Genomic DNA, 23,800 nt, shown 5'->3' with positions numbered 1-23,800 from the left:
CAAAATGGCAGCCGTCAATTTTTTTTTTTTAAATGTCAATATTTTGGCCGTGGTATGTGCTATCCTGTCTATGGGATGGTGCATATAAAAGATCCCTTGCTGCTAATCGAAAAGAGTAGCACATGAAATGGCGACAGCGGGTTTCCTCCCTCAATATCTGTGTGGTCCTTAACCGTATGTCCGACGTCATATAACTGTAAATAAAATGTGTTGAGTGCGTCGTTTAATTAACCATTTCCTTCCTTCCTTGATTTAAATTGGTAATTTCGTGTTTTTACACCCAAGAAATTCAATAAATATGATATCAATGATATATATTTGGGAGTTTTTACACTTAATGCCAAGGTGTTGGATTTTTAAAATCACCAAAATGTCATGACCGTTTGACCTCTGGTGAACTAATTATTAAACCAATTTGTATATATCGTATATCAGTGTGTAGAGTAGTTTCATGTAACCATTTTGAGTTGTTATTTGTGTGGCTATGTTCCTTGGTGGCAAAGTTACGATACATTTTGTTTTCCCTACCCTCAAAATATTGTACAAGAATTTGTCCACGCCTCAGGGGCGGGACGTAGCCCAGTGGTAGAGCGTTCGCTTGATACGCGATCGGTCTAGGATCGATCCGCGTCGGTCGACCCATTGGGCTATTTCTCATTCCAGCCAGTGCTCCACAACTGGTGTAACAAAGGCCGTGGTATGTACTATCCTGTCTGTGGGATGGTGCATATAAAAGATCCCTTGCTGCTAATCGAAACGAGTAGCCCATGAAGTGGCGACAGCGGGTTTCATATCTCAATAATATATCTGTGTGGTCCTTAACCATATGTTCGACGCCATATAACCGTAAATAAAATGTGTTGAGTGCGTCGTTAAATAAAACATTTCCTTCCTTCTTCCTCAATATCTGTGTCAGATAAATATGTCGCGTCGCATGCGTCCGGTTAGGATACTGCAATGGAAATCAATGACTTCTAAAATAAATCTGTCGCGTCGCGCGCGTGCAGTTAGGATGCGGCAATGGAAATTAATGATTTCTAACATAATCGCTCGCATCGCTCGCGGCCGGTTAGGATACAGCTTTAGGATACAGCTTTACAGATTATTTTAGAAAGCATTGATTTCAATTTCTGTATCCTAACTGGACGCGTGCGATGCGACACATTATCCGTCGCGCCGTACGCGTTTGGTTAGGATACGGCGATTCAAATCAATGATTTCTAAAATAATCTTTCGCATCGCTCGCGTTGATCGTGGCCTGTTAGGATACAGCGTTATTCGTCGCGCCGTGCGCGTGCGATTAGGATACTGCGATTCAAATCAATGATTTCTAAAGTAATCGTCGCGTCGCTTGCGTCCGGTTAGGATACAGCTTAAAGCTCTATCCTAACCGACCGCGAGCACCCTAACCGCATGCGCGCGTCGCGACAGATTTATAGGTCGCGTCGCACGCGTGCGGTTAGGATACTGCAATTGAAATCAATGATTTCTAAAATAATCGCTCGCGTCGCTCGCGGCCGGTTATGATACAGCTTTATTAATTAATAATTATTTGGTTCTTACCTGTATTGCGAATAGTCCCGAACATATGGCGAAACATTGGTCGACGTTCATTGGTACAGTCGTAGGTTGTTCAGATGAAGACACAGTAGCACAACCCTTATAGCCAGTTGCTGAAATAGTATACACGTTGAAAATTAGGAAAGGAAAGGAATATGTGTTTAGTGACGTCACAGCCTTTGTTACACCAGTCGTGGAGCACTGGCTGGAACGAGAAATAGCCCAATGGCTCCATCGACGGGGATCGATCCCAGACCGACCGCGCATCAAGCAAACGCTTTACCACTGGGCGACATCCCGTCCTCATTAGACCTGAAATGCGCACGGAATTGTTAATTAAAGTTAGGGCTTTCTGGTCAAAACCGATACCTCCCACTTAACTGTCACTGTTCTGTCTAAAACCAAACATGTCAACATGTTCTCCAGAAAGATTTTAAAGGCTCAGTCCGCTTGCAATCACAAGTTCACTGTTGCCTCATAAAAAGGGGCCAGTCAAATATTACGTAACGCTCGGGGTGGTGGTGGGGGGGGGGGGGGGGGGGGGGTAGGATTTAGGTCCAGTATGTTTTCTTAAGTAGTGGTTTTGGGATCAGTGAGATGTCCTCTACGAAATAGCAGAACAGAACAGAACAGAACAGAAATTTATTACAACCAGGCCGTTAGGCAACGGCATATGGGGAAACATGAATAATTACATAATATAATATGTGACAAGACAGAACAGGGTTTACAGGAGAACATTAAATAGTAAATAATATAGTATATGAATAATTAAATTATATAAATACATGTATACAGAAATACGAGTGGACATAACAAAAATACATATATACAATAAGTCAATAATATTAGATATAGTAGAATAATTGAAGTTCATTATATAATTTGTTATACATGTACTAGTATATTTCGATTTATTAAAATAGGGATATCATATTTAACTGGAGTGATGTGGTATATGTTGATACAAATAGCTATAGTCTTTTAAATGTATCATTAATTTCTTTAATTAATTTGCTGACTTTTCTTAGGACACCTATTTTATTACTAGTCATTAACTCTTTAAATTTTAGAGTACTGGGGTTCACATAATAATTTTGTTTTAGGAGTGTTTTTCGAGACTTAGTAAAGAAGGCACAAGTGAATAGATAATGAAGTGTGCATAACCTATTTTTTACTGGTGTATTATTCCACCGTCCTATTTCAGTCGAGAGATAATGATTTGATGTTCTAAATTTAAGAATAATTATCCATATTTTTTCAGGCATTATGGTGAGATTTTTTTTTTTAATTAGCTGATTTTTAAAAAATTTATAAGTTTTTCCTCTAGACGATGATGCAATGTTATTGTTCCACATTTGAAGGTACTGGTCATGCTGTCTCAATTTGATATATTCAAGAAGTTGGGTTTTTTTTGTTGAAAATCTTCGAGACAACCATATATCAGTCATACCTAGGTTGTCAAATAATTGTTTGATATGTTGAATCCAAGTGTAGTTGTGTCCATTTACGGATGAGTCCTGTAACATAAATGCATGCAATAGAAAGGATAGTTTTGTTTGTTTTCCTGATACAATTGTGGCCCAGAAATTTACCATTCATTGTTGAATAATTACTCTAATCGGTCTACGTCCTAGTTCTCCGTATAACATAAATATCGGTGTACCTTTTTTAACAGGGAGCAGGCGTCTCATGAAATGTATGTGTATGTTTTCAATGATGTCAGTGTTTTCATAACCCCATAATTCACATCCATACAGAAGAATAGGTAATACCATTGTGTCAAACAATTTTAACTTACATTCTATTGATAGATTGTTATCTTTAGATTTAGATAAAACGAAATACATTGCTTTTGTAGCTTGTTGGGATAAAAAAATTCTTGTTGTGTTGAACTTGTTTTGCTTATTAAAAGTTAAACCTAAGTATTTATATTCTTTAACGTTTTCGAGAACCTTATTTCCGATGGTAAATGTTTTCTTGTAATCATTGGTTGTGCCATTAAAAATTAATATTTTTGTCTTGTTGATATTGATTTTAAGCTTCCATTTATTACAATAATTGTGAAACATGTTACGGGTATGTTGTAAATCAAGTGGGTTCGTCGCTAGGAGGGCTGTGTCGTCCGCATATGTCATGGAAAGCAAACAAATCCAAGCTTCAAGAAATATATCGAGATCATCGATAACAGGAGAAACTCCAATGCAGTTTTGGCTAAGAAGATACGTTTCTATGTCATTTAAGTATAACGAAAATAGGAAAGGTGACAAATTTTCACCTTGATGCACGCCGATGTTACATGAGAATAGTTCCGAGTATATATTGTCAGTGCAAATGCAAGATTTAAAGGTGCTCAATCATAGATTTAGTGGGCCTTATTTCTCTAAATATGGATTATAAATGACAATTACATTAATTTGGAATACCAAACCTCGCTATGGTATCACCCAAAACATTTTAATTGAACCATGACTGAGGGAATCCCATGACAACCTGTGAGCAGAATCATTTTTAAAAATTGGAACTCTTTTATTAGGAGTAAAACATACAACAAAACCGAGTGTTGATGAGGCTATATATATATACGACAGCCGTGTAAAGTACCTTTGAATTGTATATACAGTGCACGGCCGCCGTAGAAACTTTAAAATAATTTAAAATATATTATTTCTTGAAAACCACTCCCCCCTAAAAAAAGAAGAAAAAAAAGAAGGCGAATAGGCCTACTCTGAAATAAAATAATAAATAGTTGGAACATAAACTCACGATTTTTGTTTATTATTATTATTTTTTTTTTTATTATTTTTTTTTTATTTTTTTATATTGTTTTTATTATATTGTTTTTATTATTGGTTTTGTTTTGTTTTTATTTTATTTTTATTTTTGTTTGTTTGTTTTTTTTTTTTTTTTTTTTTTTGTTGTTGTTTTTTTGGGGGGGGGTGTTTTGGGGGGTTTTTTACGGAGCTATCGTACACAGGACCACTGCGGGCGCGTGTGCAGGAATTTTAGCAAGGGGTGTCTAGACTGAGGTGAGCAACGTTTATAGGGGGTGACACGCTCCGCCGGACATTTATCGGGAAAAAAACCAGAAAACAAAATTTGCTTAAGCAGGGGATGCAGCAAGCGATTATTATTACTATTATTTATTTATTTTTTATTTTTTATTATTTTTTTTTTGGGGGGGGGGATGAGTGGGGAGCGAGGGTTATTTTGTTGTTTAATTTGTTTGTTGTTGGTTTTTTGTTTGTTTGTTTTTGTTTTTGTTTTTTTACGGAGCTCCGTACACAGTACCACTGCAGACACATGTGTAGGGATTTTAGCATGGGGAGGGGGTCTACACGGAGGCGAGCGAAATTTACGGTGAGGGGTCGAGACATGTTCCCCGAAAAAAAAAATTGCTTGTACAAGGAGATGGGTATGTGCCTGCACAATCTAATTAAAATTAGCTCCACTGGTTAATTACCGTTACCTGTGGATCTAACAGCACCCCGTTGGAGCTCATGTCCAGTTGACCTTTCATTCGACTAATCAAAACCTTACTTGCAAAATCATGCCAGTGATTTGAAAAGAATTTGAAAATATTCGGGATTATGCCGAGGGTATACGAAATGATTTGGGTGAAGTACGAAGTACGCCGGAAACTAATTTCAATATAAAATTTTATATAAAATTTCGAAAAAATACCGTGATGGTATAGCCATAAAATCTGTTTATACTAGTATACAATCCAGAGTTTATTACTGCACTTTCCCCCCTGTTTTTTAATGTTAAAACTGACTAACAAGTTCGCCTATTGCATAAATAGTATCGCCGGATATTTTTAGAATTTGTATGCTCCCGAATAACGCTAAAAACGGCGAAGTGTAATTGGTCGCTATTTAAATTGTTATTTATAGATGAAATGTCACCTGGACATGGGAGTCCACGCAATGCTGTTAGATCTACTGGCAGACCAGTAGAGCTAATTTTAATCAGATTGGTGCCTGTACAGACAAAAAACATTGTGGCACAATTAGTTTTGCTTAATACACAACATAATGTCCTGCGTTACTAGAAAATGAAGCCTTGTCTATTTGTTTACTAGTATGTTGACCACAATGTCACGTCAATAAAATTTACCTCATTGATCTCATTATTTCATTATGTACATCTAATTTGCAGTTATCAAAATTTCGAACGTAAAAATATGGCTTGTGCCCCCTCCCGTATATATATCTGCAGGCCCCCCCCCCCCCCCCCCCCATACCCCCTATCGACTGCTGTTGCATTCAGCAAACACATTGTAAATATTTACTTTCATAGCGCCATACCCAAAACAAAATTTCAGGCAGAAACACTGGGTACATGTAGGTGTCTATGGAAAACGTACACAAAAGGGTCCGCTTGATTCATATTCAACTCCCATTCCCCTGTTTGTACTTAGTATGTATTCCTCTTGTTCCAAGTGGTTTGGCAATATGGATCAATCAAATACTTATTTACCGCCTATATACATTTTTGCTGTATTTATAGGCTGCCTTCGTTTGCGGAGGCCATATACACGGCTGTCGTATATATAGCCACTTCGTATATAAACACTGTCTAGTTCACAGTATTCCTTAAAAATGTGATAATTCCTATTCCATGCCAGTTGTAATTACCCATGGGGTTATGGCATATTTTATATAATAAATGTTTTTGACAAACTGAAAACTGAATGCGGTGTTTAGGTGTTTAGATTTTTCCGCGTACAACAAACGATAAATTTATCTGTACATGCAAAGGCCTAACTAGTCAGATCGTCGTTTTTTAAAATGCTTCTGTTGCTAAAATAAATTAATGTATAAGCTTATTATCATTCAGTACATGTTTATATATTTTTTTTAATAACTTATTTTCATTGTTTTTCTTTCGATTTACCCTACGTCGCAGAGGACGGTCAATCGTTCTCGTTACACGGGCTTGGCAAATCGTTTTGACGTTGCGGTTATTCGGTGGGGGGGGGGGGGGGGGGGGGGGGGGGGGGGGGGGGGTGCCCATCACGTGACTACAAAAATAATACGTCACACCTCTTCGCTCCAAATAGCCGTTATTTTTTCCTGAATTATGGACCGTTGACATAATTCAATTATTTTTACAAAATATCAGTAATTAGTGGGTTATGGTAGTTATGTAGATGGTTAAATAAAGTAATTTTAGCGACAAATCAAATGTATATATTTTTAAGGTAATACTTTGTTAGGTCATTAATTAGGTCAACCATCCGTGACTGAGCGCCTTTAATACCTTGATATATTTGGTTACCTTTTGGATGGAACTTTCACAACAATTAAATCACTAATAAGCATTGGACCTCTTTTTAAGTGCACTTTACCGCCAGATTTTTTTTCTTAAATTGGTAAATCTGAATCGGGTGAGCACACTATACATTTTACATTTGGTTCCAAGGATGGAACTTTCACAACAATTAAATCCCTAATTAGCACTAATTAGAGTCGTTCTCAAAACATTTTTCCTTAAGTAGTGGATTTGGGCTCAGTGAGATGTCCTCCAGAAAAAATCAGGTAAACATACTAAATGTAAACCATGGTTCACAAAAGATTGTAAATCTGCTAGACAGAATTATCACAAAGCTAAACGATTATATAAGAAATATGGTTCTGTTATTTTTAAAAATGAAGTAACATAAACAGAATGTAAATATAAGAAAGTACTAGACAAAAGCTTACGGTCTTACAGAATTAGCATGAAGAATAAATTAAAAAGATTAAGATCATCTAATCCAAAAGATTACTGGAAAATATTAAATTCTAATAAAAATACCAATGAGAACAAGAACAATATTGATATCAATACATTGTATGATTATTTTAAGAAACTGAATTCTAATAACGGTGTCAACGAAGAATGTAGACTTGATAATATTATGCCAAATATGGATTATACAAATAATGAACTTAACAGGCCTATCACAGGTGAAAAAATAAAATGTTGCATAATGAAAATGAAAAACAACAAATCATCTGGGAATGACCTGATCATCAATGAATACATCATTTCAACGTGTGATATTTTGTTACCATTTTATGTTACATTGTTTAACATTATATTTGATACTGGAATAATTCCTATTGCTTGGCTGGATGGAAATATAATCGCTATATATAAGCAAAAAGGTGATCAGCTTGATCCGAGAAATTACCGACCTATTACATTGCTAAGTTGTTTCGGAAAATTATTTACATCTGTAATTAATAATAGACTTACGGTATTCTCTGCTCAAGTTGAATTACTACAAGAAAAAATCAGTTTGGTTTCCGACAAGGTTACTCTAGAACTGATACTATTTTTGTATTATATACATTATTAGAATTACTAAAAGGAACAAAGAAAAACATGTACTGTGCTTTTATTGACTTTGAAAAAGCATTTGACTCTGTATGGCGTATTGGTTTATGGCAAAAATTATTAAGTTGTGATATTAATGGAAAATGTTTCAGAATAATATTTAATATGTATGACGGTATCAAATCTAGAATTGTACACAATGGCTGTAAATCTGAATATTTTCTATGTAATATTGGTGTACGACAAGGAGAAAATTTGTCACCTTTTTTATTTTCATTATATTTAAATGATTTAGAAACATTTTTAGCTACAAAAAATAGCAAAGGTATCGAATTAGTAACAAATCCACTTGAGAAAGATCTTAATGTATATCTTAAGTTATTCGTGTTACAATATGCTGATGACACTGTACTACTAGCTGAAACAGCAGATGACTTACAACATCAACTAGATTGCTTTCAAGTATACTGTGAAACATGGAAACTTAAAGTTAATGCAGCCAAGACTAAAATTTTGATTTTTTTTCAAGAAGTAACTCAAAAACAAAAAAGAATAAATTTACATATAATAATAAAAACTTATAAATCTGGGTCATTCACAAATGCTAAGAAAGATCTAATCAATCGAGCCTCAAAGTCTATGTTTGCTGTATTACAAAAATGCAGACAGTTCAATTTATCAATCGATTGTCAATTAGACCTGTTCGACAGGATTGTAAAACCTATATTATTATATGGATGTGAAATATGGGGCTTCAGTAATTTAGATATCATTGAACGATTACACCTCAAGTTCTGCAAATATATATTATGTGTTAATAAGTCGACACCAAGCTTTATGATTTATGGTGAATTAGGTAGAGACCCACTGTCTATTAGTGTTAATGTTAGAATGATTACATACTGGGCAAATGTTGTTAATAGTAGAAAATCCAAATTGTCTGGTATATTATACATGTTGGCATCATATAACCATAACGTCAATGCTATACCATGTACTTGGTTATCCTTTATAAAACGTATATTAGATGAATGTGGTTTATGTAATATATATTCATGTACACAGGTGGATGCTTTGTGGTTAAAACATGCAGTTAAACGAATACTATGTGACCAGTACTTAAAAAATGAAATAGTGATAAATTTGATTCATCAAAAGGTATTAACTACAGAATGTTCAAGCATGAATTTAAATTAGAAAATTATTTGTTGAAACTCTCAACAAAAAATGCTAGAATTCTTTGTAAATTTAGAACTGGAAATGTCAGACTTCCTATTGAAATCGGTAGATGGTTTAATATTGAGAGAGAAAACAGAATATGTCACTTGTGCAACACTGATGTTGGTGATGAGTTTCACTATATTTTTAAATGTACGTCTTTATCTACTGATCGAAATGTGTATATACCTAGTTACTATACCAATAGAGCAAGTACAACAAAAAAAAATCACTTTTGTGTAAACTATGTAAATATTTGCAAAGTGTCATTGAGAGGGTCAGTCTTCCGGGATAATATTACTTAAATATTATGTCCATTACCACTACAGAAAACACTTTGTAACTTATTTTGTTTATATTTTCTCCATACTGCACTCGGTGCAGTTTATGAGAATAAAATTCTTGTCTTGTCTTGTCTAACAAGTAGCAAAGGAATTTTGGATGGAACTTTCACAAGAATTAAATCCCAGTTTGGGGATAATTTCAGTAGCGCCCCCCCCCCCCCCCCAGTTACCCCCGCACTATATTTACTTAAGAATTGGGTTTCTGTAGTCATTTGGGGTCCCTCTACACCTCATCCACCTCAAACCTGTTGGAACTCTCGCAACAATTAAATCTCACTTGGCTCCCACACTAAATCGACTTACGTCTTGTTGGCAAATTCTGCGCCATGATCCCAATATTGACGGCGATCTTCAGGCCATTGAATAGACTGGTGTCCGAGAAATAGTGCCGCGGATTAAAAATGGCTACCGCTATCTTGTTACTGTCGACGATCCGTACTGCCAAACCGCCTTGGCTGAAATATTCGATAGGTATGTTTGTGTATGAATAAAATTAAATTAAATTAAAACAAAATTCGTCCATTCATCCATCCATTTAAATGCTCGTACGCCCGATCGCACACACACACACACACACACACACACACACGTTCATCAACACGCATCCATTTGAGGGGCGAGACGTAGTAGCCCAGTGGTAAAGCGCTCGCTTGATGCGGACGGTTTGGGATCGATCCACGTCGGTGGCCCCATGGGGCTATTTTTCATTCCAGTAATGTTTGATTTCAAAGATATAAAAACGGTCCTAATAGTGAAAAATACGCTGTAGTGTTTAAAATAAAGGGTATGGCACTTTAACTTATAGAAAGGTAAACCGTCTTGGCTTGTTGCAAGACTGAACCAGATTGTCCAACGAAAGAAGGAAGGAAATGGTTTATTTAACGATACACTCGGCACATTTTATTTACGGTTATATGGCGTCGGACATATGTTTAAGAACCACACAGATATTGATGGAGGAAACTCGCTGTCGCAACGTCATGGGCTACTCTTTTCGATTAGCAGCAAGGGATCTTTTATATGCCCCATCCCATAGACAGGATAGCACATACCACAGCCTTTGGTGTTCCAGTCGTGGTGCACTGGCTGGAGCGGGAAATAGCGCAATGGGCCCACTGACGGGGGGGTCGATTCCAAACCGACCGCGCATCAAGCGAGCGCTATACCACTGGGCTACGTCTCGCCTCTACTTTCCAGTGATGTTGAGAATCTATGTGAGTTATCTGTGACAGAATGTCAATTATTTATTATTTATGACAATGAAAAGTAGGTCTTGGTGACCTAGCTAGTAATAACAGAAGGTGTATTATTTAAATCCATAAAAAAGTAGGTCGCGGTGACCTAGTAATGGTACGCCCACCCACCACAATGCGATGGTGGTGTGTGATTTTGAATTAGTGGCTTAGACGGAAAAGTTGGAAGTTTTATATAAGTAAGTCACGGTGACCTAGTTATGGTACGCGACATACTGCCATCCCAAGGTTTGATGAACCTCTGCCAATTAATAAGGAAGATATGGCCCGGAAAAGAAAGGTTTACGGACAGACGTACTGGTAGACGTACGGACGTTCAGATGGATGGAATGACGGAATGACGGGCATACAGAAGGACGGACGAACGCTGTACATCAACGATTTGCGCATCAGATTGAAATCAGCTCCATGAGTCTATAACTATTACCTATGGTACCTCTAGATCTGATTTCGCTCAGATTGAAGTTGCCATCGTCACACACACACGCGCGCGCGCACCCGCACATCCCTTCTGGGTAAGGTTCTTCACAAATTTACGTGTCACGCTGACTTATTGAGACATTGCTTCCCATCACGAAGACAAACTTATGCGTCAAGCTGACTTATTGAGACATTGCCTCCCATCACGAAGACAAACTTATGCATCAAGCTGACTTATTCAGACATTCCTCCCATCACGATGACAAACTTACGCGTCAAGCTGACTTATTGAGACATTCCTCCTATCACGAAGACAAACTTACGCGTCAAGCTGACTTATTGAGACATTCATTCCATCACGAAGACAAACTTACGCGTCAAGCTGACTTATTGAGACATACTTTCCATCACGAAGACAAACTTACGCGTCAAGCTGACTTATTGAGACATTCATTCCATCACGAAGACAAACTTACGCGTCAAGCTGACTTATTGAGACATTCATTCCACCACGAAGACAAACTTACGCGTCAAGCTGACTTATTGAGACATTCATTCCACCACGAAGACAAACTTACGCGTCAAGCTGACTTATTGAGACTTCATTCCACCACGAGACATTCGTCAAGCTGACTTATTGAGACATTCCTCCCACCACGAAGACAAACTTACGCGTCAAGCTGACTTATTGAGACATTCCTCTCACCACGAAGACAAACTTACGCGTCAAGCTGACTTATTGAGACATTCCTCCCACCACGAAGACAAACCTACGCGTCAAACTGACTTATTGAGACATTCCTCCCATCACGAAGACAAACTTACGCGTCAAGCTGACTTATTGAGACATTCATTCCACCACGAAGACAAACTTACGCGTCAAGCTGACTTATTGAGACATTGATCCACCATGAAGACAAACTTACGCGTCAAGCTGACTTATTGAGACATTCATTCCACCACGAAGACAAACTGACGCGTCAAGCTGACTTATTGAGACATTCATCCTATCACGAAGACAAACTTACGCGTCAAGCTGACTTATTGAGACATTCATTCCACCACGAAGACAAACTTACGCGTCAAGCTGACTTATTGAGACATTCCCTCCCATCACGAAGACAAACTTACGCGTCAAGCTGACTTATTGAGACATTCATTCCACCACGAAGACAAACTTACGCGTCAAGATGACTTATTGAGAAATTGCCTCCCATCACGAAGACAAACTTACGTGTCAAGCTGACTTATTGAGACATTCATACCATCATGAAGACAAACTTACACGTCAAGCTGACTTATTGAGACATTCCTCCCATCACGAAGACAAACTTACGCGTCAAGCTGACTTATTGAGACATTCATTCCATCACGAAGACAAACTTACGCGTCAAGCTGACTTATTGAGACATACATCCCACCACGAAGACAAACTTACGCGTCAAGCTGACTTATTGAGACATTCGTCCCAGCAAGAAGACAGAAGGTTTTGAATTTGCCCGGCTCTGGTATTGTACAGTTCTGCAGTGTCAGTAATTCATCCCCTTGTTTGTTATACAGCACCATTTCCACCTGAGAGAGGAAAGGAAAGGAATGTATCAACACGTTTTAAACCGCGGCTATTGGTGTCTAGCATTATGGTCATTTTAATACTGTGTTGAGAGAAATATATAATCGATATTGCACATTTAATTTTTTTTTTTTTTTTTAAATGAACGAATGAATGATCAGGTAATAAAATATAATAATAGGCGAGAATGACCTTTAATTTTGTTTACTAAAACGAAATATTAAACGATCATGTAATAAAATATAATATAGTGGAGATTGCACCTTTAAAAATACTTATTGAACGAACGATAAAATAATCAAATATACCTGATACACTCGACATTTAAATACATTTACTGAAGTGAACGAATGAATGATCAAACAATAAAATGTAACAAACTAGAATGCACCTTTTAAAAATACTTATATAGAAATGAACGAATGAATTATCTGACATTATCGGGTACCAGACGTCACTAACACGATAATCGGATTGCGATACTTACATCGCTCACACGATAATCGGTGACAATATCATAATCGGACTATGACGCTTACGTCACTAACCAATAATCGGACTGAGATACTTACATCGCTCACACGATAATCGGTGACAATATCATAATCGGACTATGACACTTACGTCAGAACAGAACAGAACAGAACTTTATTTCACTCAGGCCGCTATTCAGCGGCATATGAGGTACATTAACAATAATTATATGACAGTGACAAGATGGGGTTTACAGGAGAAAATTTACATGTACAATATCAAAACAAAAAATTTCTAATAATAATAATAATACAAAATGAAATATATTTCTAATAGTAATAATCTATCCATATACACACATATATATATATATATACATATATATACATATATATACATATATACACACATATACATACATACATACATATATATATATATATATATATATATATATATATATATATATATATATATATATATATATATATATATATATATGCAAACATGGATAGTAGTAGTCGGAATAAGACAGCATAAGCTTGGGAGACAATTCTTTTTAAGGTTTACCGAATTTATCCGTAATTTCTTTTATTAATTTGCACAACTTTTTTAGAAGACTTATTTTGTCATGTGTCATTAGTTGTTTAAATTTCAGCATATTGGGTTTGTTATAATAATATGGCTTTAACAATTTTTTTCGGGAGTTATTAAAGAAAGAGCATGTAAGTAGATAGTGAAATTCGTCTCCGATGTCATTTTTGTTACATAGTGTACATAGTCTGCTTTCTACTGGGGTGTTGTTCCATCGTCCTGTTTCGATTGGTAAGTAATGGTTTGATGTTCTAAATTTTAGTAACGTAGTCCAGGATATTTGTGGTAATTTTATAATATATTTTTCTAATGTTAGGTGTTCTTTAAATGTGGTGTACATTTTACCCCTTGATGATGAAGCTATGTCGCTATTCCATTGTTGTAGGTACTGATCGTTTTGTCTTAGTTTAACGTGATGAATAAGTAGTGGTATAGATGAAAAGGTTTGTGACATCCAAATACTGGTCATACCTAGTTGGTTAAATATATTTTCCACATGTTTTATCCACTTATAATTATATCCAGATATGTTAGAGTCGTGTAACATTAGTTTATACAATAAGAAGGATGTTTTTGTTTGTTTTCCAGAAACAATTCGGGCCCAGATACTTATCATCCTTTGCTGGATAATTAATTTAAGGGGTTTTCTTCCAAGTTCACCGTATATCATGAATAGTGGGGTTCCTTTCCTTACTGATAGTCACTAACACAATAATCGGACTGCGGTCCTTACATCGCTCACACGATAATCCGTGACAATATCATAATCGGACTATGACACTTACGTCAGTAACACGATAATCTGTGACAATAACATAATCGGAGTATGATACTTACGTCAGTAACACGATCATCTGTGACAATATCATAATCAGACTGCGATACTTACATCGCTCACATCATAATCGGTGACAATATCATAATCGGAGTATGACACTTACGTCACTAACACGATAATCTGTGACAATATCATAATCGGACTGTGACACTTACGTCACTAACACGATAATCTGTGACAATATCATAATCGGAGTATGATACTTACGTCACTAACACGATAATCTGTGACAATATCATAATCGGAGTATGATACTTACGTCACTAACACGATAATCTGTGACAATATCATAATCGGGCTGTGATACTTACGTGACTAACACGATAATCGGTGAGATTATCGAGAACCGGATTGCGATATGTACATGGCTAACACAATAATAGGACTGCAATACTTACGTTGCTAACACGATAGTCGGTGACAGTATCATAATCGGACTGTGATACTTACTTCACCAACACGATAATCTGACTGCGATACTTAATCGCTCACACGATAATCGGTGACAATATCATAATCGGACAGTGATACTTACATCACTAACACAATAATCGGACTGCGGTCCTTACATCGCTCACACGATAATCGGTGACAATATCGTAATCGGACATGTACATGGCTGACACAATAATTGGACTGCAATACTTACTTTGCTAACTCGATAGTCTATGCAATATCATAATCGGACTATGACACTTACGTCACTAACACGATAATCGGACTGCAATACTTACACATCGCTCACACGATAATCGGTGACAATATCATAATCGGACTATGACACTTACGTCACTAACACGATAATCGGACTGCAATACTTACACATCGCTCACACGATAATCGGTGACAATATCATAATCGGACAGCGATACTTACATCACTAACACAATAATCGGACTGCGGTCCTTACATCGCTCACACGATAATCGGTGACAATATCGTAATCGGACAGTGATACTTACATCACTAACACAATAATCGGACTGCGGTCCTTACATCGCTCACACGATAATCGGTGACAATATCGTAATCGGACTGTGATACTTACGTCACTAACACAATAATCGGACTGCGGTCCTTACATCGCTCACAAGATAATCGGTGACAATATCATAATCGGACGATGACACTTACGTCACTAACACGATAATCGGACTGCGATACTTACATCGCTTATGCGATAATCGGTGAGATTATCGAGAATCGGACTGCGATAGTCTCCTTTCCACATGTGGTCGGTAATGAGGTCGGATTCGTCTTCCAGACAGTCGTTGACGCCGACGAGTATGTTTTGAGGTCCCGTCCATATTTGACTGGGGTCGTATCGACCATAGCGTCGAACAAACAACAGGGTCTTCAGTTCACACAGCGCGGGGGTTGCTGAAAAAAAAACCCAAATGAATGTTTAGAATAGACGTCCTAAACAAGGGTGCGTGGCAGAGACATACTCCCCCCAATCCCAAATATATTATTTTTTCGGGATTTTTTTATATTTTTTATTATTATTATTATTGGGTTGCTCTCTTTTGGAGTTGGTCATGTTCCTCTTTTTCCTTACCACACGCCCCCTCCAACATATTTCCTGGATCCGCCCCTGTGAGGGTGCATGGGGGTGTTATGGCCAGGGAAGTAGATACACTTGTATAAATGGTCCTAAAATGAATTCTACTTAGTGGGACATCTAGGTATTTACCAATTACGAACATCTACTTCCCGGCACTAGATTTTCATATACTTACCATTTGTGACACCCAATAGCCGATGTGTATTTTGTGATGGGGTGTCGTTAAACATTCATTCATTCATTCATTCATTCATTCATTCATTCATTCATTCATGCATTCATTCCCGGTACTAGTTAATTGCCCCATTACACGTTTGTCGGTGTGTGCAGTCAAAAGGTAAAGACGAGCTGATACTGTATCACAGTACAGTTACATAATGAGTATTAATCATAAATAAACTAATAATATAAATAATATACTTAGTCCATGTGTTGAGACCATAAATTTGACTAGTTCATACCATCCTAAGACACCAAACGTAACTTCTGGTTTTTTTTGGAATACATATTGAACCATTCTCATCTAATTAAAGAGACATTCCTGAGTTTGCTGTATTGTAAGATGCTTCTGACTAATAAAATATTTCTACGATTAAACTTTTTTGGAATATCAGTGTCTGTATATTCAATGTGTTTCTGGTCGTCTTAATATTTGTAAGAAGGCCAAATTGGATTTTGTCTTCAAATAATTTCATACGTACGAAAAAAAAATATTTTAGGAAATAAAATTAAATTTAACCTAGTAAAAATATTAGAACGATTAGAAACACGTTTAATATACAGCCACTAATATTTTAAACAGAAAAAAAAAAATATTTGATATGTAATTACAATCGTTAAAAAGTCTCTGTTAGTGGATAACATCTTAAAAATTGCAGCAAACTCAGGAATGTCCCTTTAAGGCATTGCTACATGATTTTAATCCAAGACGGCCAGAACTGTACCAGCTAGAACAAAAATAACAATTTATCGCATTTTATACCAACCAGTATTTCGCAATACCAACCTTGCTTTTTGTATTATTATTTCCAGTTGCTACCTTTATATAAATGATGGTCCTAATTGATATATACATTATCATTGATTTTGTCGACCAAGCTAATTTATGTTGCAAAATGTAATAGTGCGACGCTAACATTACTAGTATGGTAATATGCTTCAGTTATACCTGCAAATGATCTGCTATATATTCACAGGATTCCAATAACGACATAAATATTGCTTATTGTTTATATATGTTTTATAATATTGTATATAAATCTACTACTACTGCTACTGCTGCTGCTGCTACTACTACTACTACTACTACTACTACTGCTGCTGCTGCTGCTGCTACAACTACTACTACTACTACTACTACCACTACTACTACTACTACTACTACTACTACTACTACTACTACTACTACTACTACTACTACTACTACTACTACAAGAACATGTAAATCAATTAGACCCGTACTACCGGTTACCGGTACTACCCAAAATACGTTTTTTCTATTTCAGTGGACGACACCCATGGGAGCAATGTTCCTTGAACACTGGTAATACCCATTAACCCTCCCGGTTAAAAGGCAAAGAAAAAACCCAAACGAAAACAAACAAACAAAAAATAAAACAAAATAAAACAAAATAAAACAAAACAAAATATAATAAAATATAATAAAATAAAATATAAAATATAATAAAATAAAAAAATTTAAAAAACAAAACAAACCAAAACAAACCAAACATAAAGAATAACATAATTTAAAATATAAAATTAAAAATTTAAAAATTTAAAAAAAAAAATTAAAAATTAAATTTTGTTTAAATAATATTAAAAAAAAAAAAAAAAAAAATATATATATATATATAAAATAAAATAAAATAAAATATAAAATAAAAAAATTTTTTTTTAAAATAAAAAAAAATAATGAATGAAATGAAATGAAATGAAATGAAATGAAATGAAATAAAATAAAATAAAAATAAGACAAGACAAGACAAGACAAGACATAACAAACAAAAAACAAACAAAACAAAACAAAACAAACGACCAGACACCCATTGAATATACAGACACTGATATTCTGAACAAGAAAATATATTCCGTTTGTAATTCTTGTCGTTCAGATATTATATTAGTGGGAAACATTTTACAATGACAGTAAACTCGAGACAGTCTATTTAAAATTCAATGTTAATATTTTTAAAACATCATACATGTGAATATCAATTTTATGTAAATTCTTTTATGACGATCGCATAAAATAGGCCTACAGTCTTGTAACAGTTTATCCTAGTAGCGGTAATGTTTACATTTATTTCCCCCATGTGATTTTCCCCCTCTCCCCGAGGGAGTTGCAAAATATATATCCTAGGAAGGAGGCACCGCTGTTATTGGTGCTACAGGCCCCGCGGATCCTTAAATCGGCTCTGAATGAATGAATGAATGAATGTTTAATGACACCCCAGCACGAAAATTATATCGGCTATTGGGTGTCAAACTATGGTAATGAATGAAGGAAGGAAGGAAGGAAGGAAGGAAATGTTTTATTTAACGACGCACTCAACACATTTTATTTACGGTTATATGGCGTCGGACCTATCGTTAAGGACCACACAGATATTGAGAGAGGAAACTCGCTGTGGCCACTTCATGGGCTATTCTTTTCGATTAGCAGCAAGAGATCTTTTATATGCACCATCCCATAGATAGGATAGCACATACCACCTTTGATGTATCAGTCGTGGTGCACTGGCTGGAGCGAGACGTAGCCCAATGGGCTCACCGACGGGGATCGATCCCAAACCGACCGCGCATCAAGCGAGCGTTTTACCACTGGGCTACATCTCGCCCCCATGAATGAATGAATGAAAGAATGAATGAATGAATGAATGAATAAACCGGCTCTGATGCCGCCCCCACACATCCTTCACTTGTTCTTTGTTACTGTGCTCACAATGTTGGAAATGCCGTACTTGAACACTTGAAATTCAAAACGTTCTCAGAGAAGCATGCTCCTGAACCCCCTCTAACAGGTCTCGGTCCTTTGGGCCCTTAAGTTCTCCTCCCCTGAGTCATTGGACTGACATTAAGCTCCCCCACCCCACCCCACCTCCTTCCCCTCACTTTCAAATACACTCCGCGGACCCTACACGCCTACCATACAACACAATGTCTTCTAGCGCGATTGTGTTTATTTTTAATCTCAAGTCAGTTGAAGTGACCTGTATATAGACTTTTAAACATCGGCACACATTTTGCTATTGAAATATACTAGTCACAACAAGTTAAGACCCAGTATCAAATTTTACCTAATATGTTCAAATTGTTTTTAAAAAAGAGCAAAAACCCGTCAGGGGCTGTGATAAGTAATGAAATGTAAGTTACAGACTTGAATAAAGCATTTCAGATTACATGAACATGAGCCTTTTACACATATCTTGTTTAGTTGCCGGTACAAAGCGTATGGCAAACGCATAAAAAAAATTCAAAGATGTCTGACTAAGCAGGGTACCTGTCTTAAAGCTGCATGATGTAGGTGAAACTCATTTTTATGTTAAAGGAGGGGACAATTAAGGCATTTGGCCTGGTATACATAGTTAACGATATATAATGCACATTATTGCTAAATATTAACAAGTATAATCGTACAGTTAATTAATAAAACGCTTAAATGTGACGGCTATTATATATAACGGGCGCAGCCATTTTGTACCATCCCAGTGAATACGCCCTCTGGCGAGCTGGTGGTTAAGTAATACCTAACGTCAGGAATTAGTCTTCGAAGTGAAGAAACAAAACATACCTGATTTTTTCGGATGCATCTCAATGTTCTGTAATAATACCCATCCCAGTAAGCCAGCACCAAGTGTATATTATTTTTCAATAATAACCCACCATTGTCACAGTGTTGAAATAACTGTCTTATGTTTTGTACATAAATTAACCCACGTACTGAAATAATAATCGGAGTGTTTTCTTGGTTAATTGGTGTTTTCTTTCCGTGGCCTGTACCTGTGGTTTCTGATTGGCAGGTGTATATTTAGACAGTTCCCAGACACTGTGTCTAGACACACTAACAAGACGTGCCTCTTTTGTTAAGATCACAGGGTATTGTGTGATAACCTCTCGGACACCCCTCAAATCGTAATGGACATTATCAGCCGTCCTGCTTTATTATTGTAAGTAGTTCTGTAAAACCCTTGATTAAGTACCACATCTTTCAGACTTTCACATCTAAAATCACAAAAACTGACCAATTATGTAGTCCCAAAGAAAAGAAAATTATCATTTGGGTATCGTGAGTGGTCGTTTTCGCTCGAACGTACCCTACCAATAGGCCTAATAATATGCTTCTTTTTTTTCTTTGGATTTTTTAAAAGAGTAAAATACTATAACTCCATTTCGTTCTATTAATGCAAACTGAAATATATTTAGTTAAATAGTTTATTATACTATAAAGTCATGTATGTTATTTTACAAGTTAGGTTGATGAAAGCGAAACGCTTTGTTGTAAATTAGAGCGTTTGTTTACACTGTGCATAGAAGCGTTGGACGGAGATGACGTCACTCCGCCCCAAGCTATACCACCGGACGTCAAAAAACCAAAAAACCAGGCGCGTGAGCAGGTCGACCCCCCCCCCCCCCCCTCGCTCAAGGCTAAAAATAAAATCATATCCCGATTTTTTACATTCCTGTGAAAGCAGCTCGGCTAGCCAGCAGAAAACACCTCAGAATAGCCCTAGAAGGGGTCAATTTTTCAAACTTTTCGGAGGAGGGCCCCCAGACCCCCCGCCACGGGCTTCGCGCCTGCGGCGCTCGCGGTGTCGGGCTTTACCAGACACATCGACCCCCCCCCTGCAAAATTTCCTGCGCACGCCCCTGAAAACGAAACCAAATGTCTGCCCCCAATTAGCAGGAATAATCACGGTTTTTTATTAACTCTAAAATTACGCGTTTTTCATTTCTTAAAGTGTCAGTACGTGTTGGTCGTCCGGGTATGCATCTTTCCAACACATAAGGCTCATATTTGAGTTGATCCTACCTTTAACTAGTTTCATGTTTAGTTAGAGATAGGTCGATATTAACTTCTACCGGCCTCGGTGGCGTCGTGGTTAGGCCATCGGTCTACAGGCTGGTAGGTACTGGGTTCGGATCCCAATCGAGGCATGGGATTTTTAATCCAGATACCGACTCCAAACCCACAGTGAGTGCTCCGCAAGGCTCAATGGGTAGGTGTAAACCACTTGCACCGACCAGTGATCCATAACTGGTTCAACAAAGGCCATGGTTTGTGCTATCCTGCCTGTGGGATGCGCAAATAAAAGATCCCTTGCTGCCTGTCGTAAAAGAGTAGCCTATGTGGCGACAGCTGGTTTCCTCTAAAAAACAGTGTCAGAATGACCATATGTTTGACGTCCAATAGCCGATGATAAGATAAAAAAAAATCAATGTGCTCTAGTGGCGTCGTTAAATAAAATAATTGTATTAATTTCTTTACGATCTACGATTTTCTTAAACTGATCCTTGTGGACTATGGTCGAGCCCTGCCATGTCTGAATGATAGCATATCCATTAGACGAGTAGCGAGATGCCTGCAAGTCAAGTGAGCCATTCCGTCATCCGTCAATTGCAAAAGCGTTTCCATATGACTGGCACAGCGAATGGGCTACCTCTCTCAGACACAGTTTCCATGTGGCCCATTTCTTTTTTCTTTTCTTTTCTTTTCAACTTATTTTCGTGCTTATATCCAATTAAGGTTCAAGCACGTTGTCCTGGGCACACACCTCAGCTATCTGGGCTGTCTGTCCAGGATAGTGAGTTAGTTGTTAGTTGGTTAGTTGTTAGTGAGAGAGAAGAGGGTGTCAAGGCCTTACACCTACCCATTGAGCCCTTAAGAACTCGCTCTGGGTTGGAGCCGGTACCGGGCTGCGAACCATGTACCTACCAGCCTGTAGTCCGATGGCTTAACCACGACACCACCACCGAGGCCGGTTGTGGCCCATAACTTCTTGAGACTGGTATAGATTGTTTTTCAGTACCTAGGTGACAGCGTATTAAATATGTTTATCTGTTTGTTCGGTAATACACGATCGAATCGTATTAAGAGAACGCGACAACTGGAACGATTTTAGATGCACTTAACAAGATGCGGAAAAAAACAAAACAATTGTATACGTGACGCCATAAAAGAAAAACGACGCCCAAACTGACCAAACATATTTATTCTTTTTTCTTGTGAAATGTAAATATTATAGCGACATATCCCGTATTTAAGCCCGGAAAAAAACACCTTTGAGAAGATAAAGTTTTATCTGAAATTAGACCGAGGGCTTAAATTAAAAAGTTGAAAAAAACAACAACGTTATACTATAATAAACACAAAAGGCACGAGTTAAGCTAGTATGGTTTAAGCGATTTATCTGTCGCGCCGTACACGTGCGGTTAGGAAGGAAGGAAATGTTTTATTTAACGACGCACTCAACACATTTTATTTACGGTTATATGGCGTCGGACGTGCAGTTAGGATACGGCGACTGAAATCAATGATTTCTTAAATAATCACTCGGATTCGGTTAGGATACAGCTTTAGGATAGCAACGGAGTACATAATAATTGATCAGCGAGAATGCTTGTTCAAATGATATAGTCATTCATTCTTTATTGACTAGACCGGCCTCGGTGGCGTCGTGGTAGGCCATCGGTCTACAGGCTGGTAGGTACTGGGTTCGGATCCCAGTCGATGCATGGGATTTTTAATTCAGATAACGACTCCAAATCCTGAGCGAGTGCTCCTCAAGGCTCAATGGGTAGGTGTAAACCACTTGCACCGACCAGTGATCCATAACTGGTTCATCAAAGGCCATGGTTTGTGCTATCCTGCCTGTGGGAAGCGCAAATAAAAGATCCCTTGCTGCTAATCGGAAGAGTAGCCCATGTAGTGACGACAGCGGGTTTCCTCTCAAAATCTGTGTGGTCCTTAACCATATGTCTGACGCCATATAACCGTAAATAAAATGTGTTGAGTGCGTCGTTAAATAAAACATTTCTTTCTTTCTTTCTTTATTGACTTTGAGCTAAAAGCTCATCAGTTACAAGAAGAAAATATATAAATATATAAATATACAAATACACAAATACACAGGTGAACAGTGGTGACACACAATGAAATAATGTTCAATGGAAAGCAAGTAAACAATAAATATATAAATAATACTTTTTATAATTAAATAAATAAGTAAATGGAATAACTACATAGTGTTGTTTCTTAACTGGGTAGCTCGATACAGATAATTTCCTAAATTGCGTAACTGCTTAATGTTATTAATAGAAAATAGTTGAATAAATTTGTGAACAGATGGGTTTTTCCAATAGTAGGGTTTAATATATGACCTTCTTAATTCACTATAAAATGGACATACCAGTACAAAATGAAATTCATTTTCAATATCTTTATCACAAATTAAACATAATCTAATTTGCGCTGTCAGTATTATTGTATCTGCCAGTTTCAATAGCTAGATTGTGTGGTGGTAGACGGTATCTTGTTATGGCTTTCCTAAATCGCTCTGGGATGTATTTAGACAAGTAATATTGCAAAGCATAAATATCAATATAATGTAAGTAGTGTGTGCATTTAGTGGAATCTGA

The 23,800-nt window shown here is 37.0% G+C and overlaps 1 protein-coding gene across 1 annotated transcript in view; it reads right to left on the bottom strand.

The window, feature by feature from the left end:
* Nucleotides 1-23,800, bottom strand: part of LOC121390422 — a 67,074-nt gene that overhangs the window by 26,470 nt on the left and 16,804 nt on the right. Inside the window, exons 2-5 of the mRNA XM_041522231.1 lie at nucleotides 15,767-15,978; nucleotides 12,561-12,694; nucleotides 9,753-9,904; nucleotides 1,564-1,673 (exon numbers count right to left, since the gene is read on the bottom strand). Coding sequence (XP_041378165.1) covers nucleotides 1,564-1,673; nucleotides 9,753-9,904; nucleotides 12,561-12,694; nucleotides 15,767-15,978 — 608 coding nt within the window. The remainder of the gene's footprint in view (nucleotides 1-1,563; nucleotides 1,674-9,752; nucleotides 9,905-12,560; nucleotides 12,695-15,766; nucleotides 15,979-23,800) is intronic.

The sequence above is a fragment of the Gigantopelta aegis genome, chromosome 15 (genome assembly GCF_016097555.1).
Source record: "Gigantopelta aegis isolate Gae_Host chromosome 15, Gae_host_genome, whole genome shotgun sequence".
NCBI lineage: Eukaryota > Metazoa > Mollusca > Gastropoda > Neomphalida > Peltospiridae > Gigantopelta > Gigantopelta aegis.
This window is presented reverse-complemented; position numbering and strand designations above follow the sequence as displayed.